This window comes from Elephantulus edwardii, unplaced genomic scaffold (genome assembly GCF_000299155.1).
Source record: "Elephantulus edwardii isolate Elephantulus edwardi_28Jun2011 unplaced genomic scaffold, EleEdw1.0 scaffold00170, whole genome shotgun sequence".
Classification (NCBI taxonomy): domain Eukaryota; kingdom Metazoa; phylum Chordata; class Mammalia; order Macroscelidea; family Macroscelididae; genus Elephantulus; species Elephantulus edwardii.
Window position 1 is genome coordinate 6,477,946 of NW_006399920.1, and position 13,103 is coordinate 6,491,048.

Here is a 13,103-nt window from a genome sequence, read left to right on the forward strand (position 1 = left end):
TTGCTCAGTTACTTTAAATTAGGGCTAAATATAAATTTTTAAAAAGCCACTGCTGTCAAATCAATTCCAGCCAAGCAATTGTCCTTTGGATTTCTGAGGCTGTAAATCTTTATAGGAGTATACCACTCATCTTTCTCTTGTGGGAAGCAGCTGGGTTTGAACCTCTGACCTTTTTGTATAGTAGCCCAACACATAATGGATGGTTATTGTGTACTGTCTAGTCAGAACCAACCTCTAACTCATCCTCCAGTGGGAGTTCCAGAGGTTGTAAATTGCCCATTTTTCTTCCTCAGTGCAGATGGTGAATTTGAACTGTGTTCCTTTGCATTGGCAGGGCAGTTCCTTACCACTCAGCTACCACCGCGCCCTTGCAATGTAAGCACCAACTGTCAGTCATTCCTAAGGAGGTCCGAACTCCTACTGACCTTAATGTGAAGCAGACTAGAACTCTGCCCAGCCTTATGCCACTCTCACAGTCTCTGCTGTACCTAAACTAGAACTAACAATGCCATTAACAATACTCTCAGATACTTTGAGAGAATGAATTCTCACATACTTGAGACAATTAACATAGGGGGAAAGTCATGGAGTAGTTCTTACATTTTTACTGAGATTTTATCACATCACAGATTCCGGGCTAAATCTTTATTTACTACATCATCTCTTTTAAAATATAATCCACGAGTCACAGGGTTTTGAAATCATCAGTCATAGGGTTTTAAAATAATCAAACATCTTTGAATACAAAGTAGAGGCTATGAACAGTGATTTGACTCTAAGCTCCAGCACCTGAGTGACCTTGATCACGCTTTTCAGGATTGCTGAATCTTCTTCTACATATCTAATGAGGTCACTCTAGGGTTAAAAGAGACAATTCATGAAACTTGCTTAGCTTAATGCCTTCACTCACAGAAAGAAAATGATGAATGATGACTACCAGGTTCATGATAACTGAGTGTGTTTATTTATAAGGAGTCCTATAGGAGCTCTGGTGGCCTAGTGTTAAGGAGCTGCACTGCAATCCCAAAGACATGCAGTTTGATACCCAGTTGCTCTGCCTGAGAAGGATGGGCAATCTCCTCCCGTATGATTAACTGCCTCTGAAAACCTGCCGAGAGTCAGCTCTGGGTCAGTTCCAACTCATCAGCACACAGCAACAATAACAACACAGGAACACAGGGAGCTCTGGTGGCCTAGTAGTAAGGGGCGGTGCTGCAATCCCAAAGGCACACAGTTTAAACCCACCAGCTGCTCTGTGGGAGAAAAAAGGGCACTCTCCTCCTGTGCCATTTCTTGCCCTTGAAAACATGCTGGTTGGTCAGCTATGAGCCAGTTCTGACTCAATGGTACACAACATAGGAAAACAGAGATATAAGCAAATGTATGGCAAAAAGCCAGTGGATGCATTTGTTGTCCAGAGCTAGATTAATAATTATATTTTTTGAAAAGGTTGCTATGGGAGAAGATTTGAAGTGCTGATCCTTTGGTTGACATTGCAATATCTGATATATGACACCTCAGAAAGTTAACACTAAGAGGCAAGAGTAGAAGTAGATACACGTAAGGAGATTCTTGTACTAGTTAATGGGATACAGGGCTGGATTGGATTAGGGAGATGGAGAGAATAAGGATGTGAGACACATTTTGCAAGAAGCAGTGAAATAATAGAATGGTTATGAGCAGAAAAAATTTTTAAAAAGGAAGATTTTACATAACTCATCTAGTTGGGCTTAGTGATAGGGTCATTTGCTAAGAAGGAAGACACATGTACGTGATGAGCTCAAATCCCTGTAAGACTCTAAATAAAAGTGTCAAAGAGCTGCCTAAATGCGGAGTGTGGATGCAGATCACAAGATGATTCTAACTGCAAAGAAAGGATATTAATGATAGGATAAACCCTGGTTTAAAATCAAATTATAAAAAAAATATTAAAAAATAATAAAAAAATAAAATTCTCACCCTAGACCACAATTTTTGTTAACTGGAAAGTCTACCATTGGCTATAATGCCCCTGGTACCATGGCCTCTTCTAAACTTATCTTGTACATCTGGCAGTCCTCTGTTCCTGTCATTTTTGGATAATCTTCAGCAGGATTTTGCTTGCATGTGATATTAGTGATTTTTTTCAATAATTTCCACACTCAGAGGCTGTGGTACTATGGGCATCATAGCTAATGTTAGGTGGATCTTGGTCAAATGCAGAAAATACCAGAGGAATGTCTATCTGTGCTGACTATACAAAGCCTTCACAATTACTTGCTATGCATCAGAGAGCTGGACAGGAATTAACGATGATAGAAGGATTGATGCTTTTGAGTTGTGGTATTGAACATACTGTGGACTGGCAGGATAACAAACAGGTCTGTCCTGAGAGGATGAAAGCAAGCTTCTCCCTAGAGGCAAGGATTTTGAAGCTCCATCTCACATCCTTTGGGTATGTGGCTAGGAGGGACTTTTCCTGTGAGAAAGTCATCATTCTTGGAAAAGGAAAGGAGCAACACAGGAGAGGAAGACCCAGTATGTAATGGATTGACTTGGTGACTGAAGAAATGGAATTAGGTGTGTCAGAGACCATGAGATTAGTTCCGGACAGGGTGAGTCACAGGTGACTCGATGGCACATAAGAAAGAAGAACAGCAACAGTCAGTTCCAACTAACAATGGAGCCTCCACTGGGTTTCTGAGACTGTCAGGCACATGAGAGGAGACTGTCCAGCTTTCCCTTGAGGAGCCCCTGGTGGATTTCAACCACCAGAGAAGAGCTAGCAGCCCTACTCCCTCCACCACCAGATCTCCAACTACTTAAGGCGTGGGCTTAAAACCTGCCTTAGAAAAAGCTACCTATCTCCCACTATTGCTTTCTTGATAACATCCACCTTTGTTCTACTCTCTGTGCCTCCACTGTGGGAAGATCACTAATTAATAACATTGTTTTGACTTGTTTTTAATTTTTTGAAGTGAAAATTCAACAATTCAATGGAACCATATTTTCACCTACACTAATTTCTCATAATAGATAGGAAAGAGTATAAATTTTAAAAAAATGAAAATGAAACAGCAAGAAGGAGAAAATAAATCAATCTTGACATATCCACTTAACACTTATTCTAATGAAACAATTTAGGATTGATATTTTAGTTCCCCATTTGGCAAATGTAATTGTCTTTTCTTTCTTAATAAATGCTGGAGGCATACACTGTTTATTGCTGTATTTGCTTTTATAAAGTTGCTGATATATTCTAGGATCCCAGTGTAATGGCTTTCAACTCACACTCACAGATAAATATTTCATAGCATACTTATGGTTTGGGTGGAGATAAACATTTGCCACAGCCCCACAGAGCTCCTGGAAATGGACAGAACTCTTGCTTTCCATAATGATCACTGCTTTGTATTTCTCATGCTGAGACAATCCAGCACCAAAGCCAATAAAAGTGACAGTGAACACTTGCGCAAGACTATCAGGCAAGTAAATCAGAGGTGAAGCTTATCATTAAAGCTGTAGGGGTTCCTCTAGAATTAAATAGACAAAAATTGTTTGGGGATTGGAAGTGATAGAGAACTGCTAGTTAATGTGGCAAAGATAGATAAATACCAGGAGAAGGCAAAAATGACTTACTAGAAGTCATATAAGCAACTTGAAGGATATAAACCAGCAATAAAGTAACAGTGCATCAAATTAAATGTGTACAACAGTTTTCAAAGGTAGATTTTTTAGTATCTTTCATGGAAAAACACTTTTTCTGATTTGATCTAACTATATCCATAATGTTATGATCGGATCAGGCCACCTGACTTTAAGATGGGTATTCTGTTATGTGTTGTGCAGCCAGAACGAACACCTAGTTAACCCTCCAGTGAGTTTGCAGAGGAGACTTTCCATCTTTCTTCCTTGAAACAGCTTGTGGAGTCAAACTGCATGCCTGTGGCTGACAGTACAACCCTTTACCCACGAGCCCGCCAGAGCTTCCTCAAGATGGATACAGACAATTGGAATAAAAGGGTGCATAAAAGCGTGGCTAAGATAGCCTGCAGAACAGTGTGGAAAGTATTCCTCAATATCTGAAGCAGATTCCAAAATGGAAAATAGAAAGCTTAAGGATTAGGAAATGAGAGTATTTGGGCAAAAGTACTCCTGGGAGAAGATTCTGTGGTGGTTCGGCGCTAGATGGTGACTGATCTTTAAGCAACCATTTCCCTGTTAAAGCATTCTATATTATGAAACCAAAAGCCATGTGATTTCAATAGCCGATGGCTACATCCATAAAACAAAAGGGGAAAAAAAAGAGAGAGAGAGAAAGTTGGTATTAAAGGTTTAAATCGCTTTTAATTTTAAATTCTCAAACTGAGATAAACCTAAAGGACACAGTCATCATTTCTTGTAAAACAGCTGTATTAATGAAATTCAAATTAAGAGATTCAAAATTTCTCCTTTGAAATTATTTCATTAGCTATTCATACCTATTGTCCATTCAAACACAGTCTCTCTCTTCAATGTGGCTCTTTGGGAAGCTTTGTTAAAGGAACAGAGATTTTTAGCTTTAGAACTGTCATACTATATTTCAAAGAATTTCATTGGGGAAACACACTTTTTCGCCTCATGTGTTATGGGTACAAATGTCTGTATGGGAGTCGCATCTTCAATTTCTCTTCAGAATGGAAGACATTACTCTGAGGATGTTGCATGGGAAAGAAGTGAAATACAATATGACAATGAGGCAATAAAATTCCAAAGATGATAAAAATACCCTTTGAGAATATAGAACAGAGGTAAATATAGTTAAAGTGTTACAGAAAAAGAAAGAAAAATGAGTAAAAGTTTTAAAAGGTTTTGATCAACATCTACAAAGGTCCTCAAGGTCCAAAAAAGACTACTAAGGCATTATTACTCTGGGTATGGAGTCCCTGATACTTAAGTGTGGGCAGCCACAGAGTACAGACCAGGTTAGCCTGTCTGAATCAGATAGGCTCTTAACTATTTCTGTTTCCAGTGCAATGTAGACAAGCAAAGAAGGAAGCAATAATTAAAATAGGAAAGATTGCCTAAAGCTACAGAAAGAACCAGAAACACTGAGACTGATCCAAGATACCATGAGATGGCAAATGGATGCATCATTGCTGCTTGGGAGTGTCAAGTGATGCAAAAAAAAGGAAGTTTTAACTCTACTGTATTAAATATTTCAACATTTCAGCAAAATTTCCAATTTTGCCGTTCTTGTAATATTTGTTCATATTTTACAATGGACCACTTAAATATGTAATTAAATTATGTTTATACTTTCATGACCTTGGCAGATAGATGAATGTTTATGTAAGGTAGAAAAGTAGTTTCTTTTGAATATATGAAGAATAATTTGGTATCTTTTATTAAACAATTATTGAAATTTAAAATTTGAAATTAGTTTTATTTGGGATAGGTTTTTGTTATTTGTTTAAAATCAAAAGCTGCTTTTACAAAAGGTTAATGTAAATCTTAGAATAGTCATATACTCCCTTACCTGTAAAGAAAATTTCTCTTATTCAAAAGCAAACAAACAAAAAACCCAAAACCTATTAATTATCTAGAACTGAGAGAAAATAGATTTTTGTTGTTCAAATATTAGTTTTCTCTTTCTAGGCTTTCAGATGTACATAGTAAAGACATTAACTTTCTGTGTGACAAAAACAAACAGAAAAAAGAACACAGAAAATAAGAGACACTTGTACATTTTCATACTGGAAAACAGATTCAAGGAAAGACAATTTCAAGAAATTAAAAGAAGACAACAAATAATACCAAATATACATCCTAAATGTTATATATAAATAATTATGTCAAAAGAATATGAAAAGTTAATATATCAAAGAAGTGTGTTATGTTTCAAAGATCAGAAATGAAAGATAAAGTTGGTAGTTAAGTTTCATCGCAATAAAAATTTAAATACCTTCTTCAACATCTGAGATATATTCGCCATCACTGAGCATTTCAGGGGCATTGGCTTTACGAACTGTATGATTCAAGCGAACAATGTTAAGTGTACAAAAAGTTTATACTGCAACATATATTTTAATGCTTCTAAAAACATCATCACAATGACTTTCCTTGAAACAGAAATGCATAGGCACAATTACTAAGAATTCAAGGGATGTTTTCATACCTTCATCATCAGACATATCAAGAACTTCATTCATTGTTTCTGGAACATTCATTTTGTGTTTCTCTGTGACAGTCTAGTAACAAAAAAAAAGTAGTCAATTTAGTGTAAGAAAAATGTCACTTTCAAATAAAACTATTCAACTTTTATAAATATATCAGTTTTATGTGGGACTAATATGTGGAATTGCTTGAAGCTTCTCTATAGAAAATGGTAACAAAATATTTTCTTTTAATAGTATTAAGGTCTTCAACACAAACCCAAACTAGGTTGTTAAAATTATGGAAAGGTACAGATTGTTTCTTATTAACAAGTCTTGGTAAATGTTACTTAAAACCTCTTTCCTCAAATGTAGTGTTGAAAAAAAACTTTATTTGATGATTATTCTAGCATGTTATATTCTTGTTGGCATTTTAGAAAATGTTTGAAATGTTGAAAAAGCTACAGATTTATAGACAAACTGAAAAGACTGTATACAGAGGTCTCATACTCCCTACACTCATTTCCCCTAATATTAACATTGTACAGTTACACTGCATATTGTCACTAGTAATGAACTAATATTTATCCCCATAACTAAAGTATGTAAGTTATGCTCATTAAACAATTTTTACGTAATATCCTTCCTTTTTGTATCCCCAGATCCGTCTAGGACACTGCATTACATTTAATTTAGTCATCACGCCTGAGGCTACTCTGGGACAAGATGGTGTCTTAGACTTTTTAAAAATGCATACTGCATTGAAACAGAAGAGGGAGAAAACTATTTAAAAGGGATATATGATTAGGTATTATTGTCATCACAGTAGTCCAGCACGAAGGCTGCACAGTGGAGTGGACTTGTGGGGAGGGACTGTATTAACAACGAAAGAATTTTTCTTGTACTTTTCAAAGAGAAGAGTGAACTGGAGGGAAGGGGTGGGCAGAGAGAAAAGTGCAACAATGAATAAATAGAAATCCAAAGTCTCTGTAAATTTTCATTAAAATTAATAATTTAAAAACCCAAAGTTCAGACACTACATAACAAAAAATTCACCAATTTTGAGGCAGCCTGAGGCCACATATTTTATGTCATATTCCTCCAGTGGGATTTGTCTAATGTTTCCCCTGTGGTTAAGAAAACAATGAAACTCAATTGCCATCAAGTTTGAACTGACACATAGATGACCCTCCATTGGGTTTTTGAGGCTGTAAATCACATGAGAGGAGATTGTGCATCCTCCTTCTGCAAAGCTATTGGTAGGTTCAGAGAGTTAGAGGTACAATCTTTGGGTCTCATAGTTAGACAAGGCTATATGTCTTTAGGATGAAGAGCACAGAGGTAAGGTGCTACCCTCATATCTCTGTGTATCACAGGTATATAACATCAAGATTTACCATTCTTGATGTTGACCCTGATCATCAGGCTGAGATAATGCTTGAGCATTTCCATTTGTAAGTCACTCTACACATAGTTCTCAGGTTAGAAAGGTGTCTCACTAAGTTGTTGGTAAGTTTGGCCAGGTGAATGAATATGGTTCTTATTTTGCCTTACTTTAGTGCAAGAAAGGGCTCTGGAGCCTCTCCAATGTTTTAAAAGCTGCACCTACTGCAAGCGAAGGTAACTGTAATGGATATTTTTTAATTTTTTTTCCTTTCTAGTAGCGAGTGATTCAGGGGTCTCCCATAGGCCAGTGGTAAGAACTTGCACTGCAATTCAAAGGCTCACGGTTCAAATCCACTAGCTGCTCTGCAGGAGGACAACGGACAATCTCCTCCTGTGTGATCTGCTGTCTCTGAAAACCAGCTGGAGGGTCAGCTATGTGTTGGGTCAACTCAAATGCACACAGCAACTGAGGGCTGTTCAATCTTTTCAAAGTGAAGACAAATTTACAGAGCATTAAAAGATCAGAAGATACTGCCCATAAAGCAGACATGTGGATGTTCATAACCCGGGACCTGCCTGGATTTCCTTCCTTTCCACACTGTTTACTTTGGAAGGAAGTCATCATGCAAAGTCCACAGTTAGGGAGTGAGCTTACACACAGTTTAGGACTTACACACTACCTCCAAGGGCGAAACACTCCAACATAAATCATTTGGAATTCTCTTGCCTAAGAGATCTTTCTCTTCTCTCACATTTATCTACTCACTTATTCATACCAGTAAGACCAAGTTTTTATTGTATATTTTGTACAATACTCTTGTATAACTATATTTCTGCTCAAAATTTTCTAGCTTTGGTCACTGTGAACTTTGTGTTCACTTCTAAGTCTTTTTGACATGTGCCTGTAATTGTGTGTGTATTTAATGACTATTTTTTGGGGAGGGAGGAAGTACATGCACACTTTCTGACAGATGCTCCATGCTCATCTTGGCATATTTTTTCACCCCAGCCCTAGGTGTAGACATTTCTCCAAGGAATGCTGTTTCTTTCTATTAGAGGGTGATATTAGAAACCATGACCTGGGCTCTAGGTGTGCTCACTGCCACCAAGGACTTTAAACAAGGCATTTTAATTGCATAACCCATCTTTTTCTTGAATGTCAACTTCTATGCATTCAATTTTCTATGCTATCAATAAGATAATCTCGTTCACTAAAACATCTTTTGGAATTTCTACATCATGCAACTCAACCACATGGGAGGTTTATTGTTCTTTAAAGTGAAAAATGTATATTCTTAAAGTGACAATGGTTGCTGGGGACCCAACCTGCAAAAATTATGCCTCTGATGGAAACTGTGCTATATTTACCTAGCTTCAAATCACAGACTACACCCACAATTGCGACAGTCCTCTAAACTAGGTTACATGGAACTGCCAAAACAGGGCTGGCAAGGTGGTGTCTCGAAATAAAGTTTCACATATTGCAAAGCATAGCTAGACTATGTTTTGTGGACTTCCGAAGACTTTAAAAGAAAAAATCAACAGGAGTATTTCATTTCCTGGGAGCTTCATTTGCTTCAATAGGGAAACCGGACTTTTCTCACTGACAGCCTGAATTGTGTCTCCTTACTCTTGCAGCCTTTGAGAACATCACCACCTCAGCCAACTGAGGACGAAGGGAGTGAAATGCCGTGACTCTGATACACGTTATGTCACTGACAGGAACCAAAGCCCTGATGTCCTACGGTTTCAGTAGATTTCCTAACGCTGTAACTCCACTTCCTCTGCTCTGGCTTTAATGCCATTTTCTCTTAAGCTTTTTTTTTTCCTTCCTATTTTGTTAATTTAAATTTTTTTTCATGGTTGAAAAAGTTCCTTATATTCCATTCCTAAGTTTGCAATCTAAACTACTGTAAAAGTTTTAATGCTTCATGCCTTCTCTCTAATAGTAGCTAAGTTTTAGAACTTGATGGCAGGTTTCTAAATTTTTATAGCATTATGACACTTGGCTATTATGTAATATCTTGTCCTCTTCCCTTCCTGTCCCCAACATACAAACCAGAAAACCAGACACAGTGCCATCAAGTGGGTTCCAACCCTGGCAATCCTACAGGACAGAGAAGAATTGCTCCGAAGGCTTCCAAGACATACATTTCAACAGAAGCAGAGTGCTTAATTTTCCTCCCACGGACGGGGGTGGTGGGTGGGCTCTATTTGAAAGGTTTAGCTAACCTTTTCATCACCAGCCTAGTGCTTAACCCCTGCCTCACAGGCCTCCTTATCCCCACCATAAAGAGAGTGAGATGAAATACCTATAAAAGTAAGATTTGTGAAGATTGTTTTAAGGAAAATGTAGTAATGGATTCTAAGATAATGAAATAGCAGTACATGAAACCCAAAGTGTACAAATTTATCTTTTAGACAAACTGTACCAGGCAGTCAAGATCTTGACACTAGGGTCCTTCCCATTATCAATTTACCCTTCCCAGACAAAACCGTGTTATTGCTTGATGCTGTCGAGCCCATTCTGACTCACAGAGAGAGATACATGCACAAGAGAGCAAAATACTGTCCCATCTTGCACCGTCACCACGGTTGTTACTGTGTTTGAAAAGACGTAACAGATGCATCTTTACTTGTTTCAGCCCACAGTTCTATAGGGAGATACAGGGGTTTCCTGAAATAATACTTGGTGAAGCAATTTGGTCACCTAGAAAGCACAGGGAAACGGTTAATTTGGGAACCTTTACCCATTGCTATGGATGCTTTGCTGTAATGATACTGCTTGCACAAAAAACCTAATAGATGAACGCTGATAACTGTGATGAGCAGCTCTGGTGCTGAAGTAGTTAAAGCACTCTGCTAGGCAGTCACTATTGTAAAGATCTCATCTTGGGAATCCTATGAGCAGATTACTCTGTTCTATAATGTTACAATGACTTGACTCAATAGCGGTGAGGTCTGTGGTTGGGTCTTCCCCCCCCCCTTTTTTTTTAAATGTAGTGTTATGATATCAGAGCATGAGTAAAGTTTTTTCCTCCTTCTTTTATTGAATCCACTTTTGACCAAAGTGATTTTCTAGACTCACATACTTCTCTTGGATCTCAGTGTAAATATGTGAAAGTATCTTTTGGAGAAACAATTTGCAGATATATTTGGTAAATTTTCTTCTCCGTATCTTGATCTGTATAGTTTTTCAATAGGACTTTTCAATCTCAACACTGCTGACTTTAGGACTGGGTAGTTCTTGGACCTGGGGGAGGAGTGTTCAGTACATCGTAGGACGATTGGCAGCATTCTCACTCTCTGCTCATAGCTACTGAGTCAGAATCAACTCAGAGTCGACACTGCAGAGGGTTTTCTCAGCGTGTAAATAGCATGACTGGAGATTTCCCATCTTTCTCCTGCAGGCTAATAATGGCCTTTACCTACAAGGTTTCCACAGAACCTGTCTAGTTGTGCTGCTCAAAACTGCCTCCAGAAAATGCTATACATCCCCCAGAGGACAAGAATCACCCCAGCTGAGAACCATTACTCTAGTACATTAAAACCATCATTGCATTTCTCTTTTACAAATGACAAAATCTCACTGTTGCCATTAGCTGTCTTTGATGTTAGACCTTACAATCTTTGATTTTAGACATAGCTAAAGAACTCATCTTGTGGGTAGCTGCAGAGCTACCCAGGTTTCTGACACGAAGCCCTATGTACACAGTGATCTGAAGAGAAGGGTAACTCCCTACACCTCCACTCGTGTTGCATGGTGGTGAAGAAAAAAAAAGGAGGTGGAGTTGAAATTTGAAAGGCCCCAAACTCCTAGGTTCACACTGTATATGGTCAATCTGGAGCCTGCATGTTGAGTCATGGAGTCAAGAATAACTACAATAAGCCTCTGAGATGGTGCAATGTCTCCTCTTGAATCAGAAGTTAATCAGACCATGAAGGAGCGCAAAACAAATAGCAGGAGAGAAAAGAAATTACTTATCCTAGAAACTTTGGTTTGTAAGACTGGACCTGATGTAACAGGAAAAGATTTACTTAAATTTTAACAAAACACCTTAAATTTTTTGTTCTGTGTAAACGTTGATAGAGTGAAAGTAGTGTTCAAAAATAACTTTGACCCTGTCTATAATGTTTCTTATAACAAAGCATAAGGTGTCCACGCTAACATGCTAACACGTCAATACAAGCACTGACCAATGTTTTACACTAACCAAGAAAGGGTGTTAAAAAAAACTTCCTACCTTCCCCATAAGTTCAGTGTTGTGTTGTTTTTTTTTTAAATTAAAAAAAAATACATTTAGCTTTTATGCAATGGAAAACTCCATAACTACTAATGCTATTATTAAAAGGACATTTTAAAATTCTTTTAAATTTTAATTCATATCAGAAATAATATTTTGATTCCTGCCTTCCACCTATAAGGAAACCAGCGTGCAGATCATGGAGCTGAATCTCTGAATGGAGAGAGAGAAGGGTACTCTAAAAGCACCTCAGGAAAAGCAGGAAAAACACCAGTCTTGGAAGTGACTCACAGCAGGACAGCAAGGCTATCCATTACTTACGTTCGTTATGATGGTCTCCTCAGTCACAACCTTTAGGGTGTCTACCACTGAGATGTAGCCAAGGCGCCGGGCAATGGCCAGGGCAGTGTTTCCATTCTGGCCAGGGGAAAGCACAGCCAGGCGGTTAGTAAGTCGTCTTCTACATGTTTTAATGCCTATATAGTTCTAAGCATTTCACCTATACAAAACCCAAGGGAGTGTCCCACCAGGCCCATCTCATTGTCTTATAGAGACAGTTTCACTAGAAGCATTCCTTGAACGAAAGGAAACTCACCCAACCTGTTTCTATTCATAGAGCAAAGTCTGGGCAGCTACATGCGGAATCTCAGAGACTTTGAGAACGTTCTAAGCAAGCAACCAATCACACACATATTTATTCTCATGTTTCCTTCTCGCAGATCGACAAAGCAATTGGTAGTTTTTCCAGTAAGAAAAACTAGTCACACTTCTCTGGACAGCTGATGACAATGAGGTTATTGTCCCCTTTTCCTCATTCTACCATTGGCTTTGCCCACGACTGTTCATTCAACAAAAGGAGCAGAGGTATATGTTGAAGAAGGTAGCCAAGTTCAGAATCATCTCCCTCTCTTGCCTTCACCTGGCCCTGAGTTCTTACCACAGTGAGTTCATTAGGGGAGGCGTTGTTCTGAAGCAACACGTTGATTATATGCGTGTGTCCCTGTTGTGCTGCTTGATGCAACGGCGTGTATCCATTCTGTAGAGAGAGGGGGAAGAAATGGCTCTGACTTCCTGTGATACAAAATCAATGATCTTGCTGAAAACAAAGGGAGAAAGTTACCTTTGTTTTGGCATTAACTTTCGCAGAATGCTGGAGCAGGAAATTAACTATCTTGATATTTCCATAGTGGCAGCCCACATGTAACGGTGTATATCCCATCTGTAATTATATATATGCACATATATTTGTAAAAGAAACACCATAAGTGCACACTTTTAGTAACACCTCTCCTATATAGAAGAACTATTATTTAACTTTCTGCTTGGAAAAAAAACACACTCTGAACTCCAGTCACAGTTG

The 13,103-nt window shown here is 38.2% G+C and overlaps 1 protein-coding gene across 2 annotated transcripts in view; it reads right to left on the reverse strand.

The window, feature by feature from the left end:
- ANK3 (ankyrin 3, node of Ranvier (ankyrin G)) overlaps positions 1–13,103 on the reverse strand; it is a 662,526-nt gene that overhangs the window by 122,375 nt on the left and 527,048 nt on the right. For both annotated transcript variants that reach the window (XM_006895588.1, XM_006895587.1), the window contains exons 19-23: positions 12,864–12,962; positions 12,681–12,779; positions 12,065–12,160; positions 6,137–6,209; positions 5,924–5,986 (exon numbers count right to left, since the gene is read on the reverse strand). In XM_006895588.1, coding sequence (XP_006895650.1) covers positions 5,924–5,986; positions 6,137–6,209; positions 12,065–12,160; positions 12,681–12,779; positions 12,864–12,962 — 430 coding nt within the window. The remainder of the gene's footprint in view (positions 1–5,923; positions 5,987–6,136; positions 6,210–12,064; positions 12,161–12,680; positions 12,780–12,863; positions 12,963–13,103) is intronic.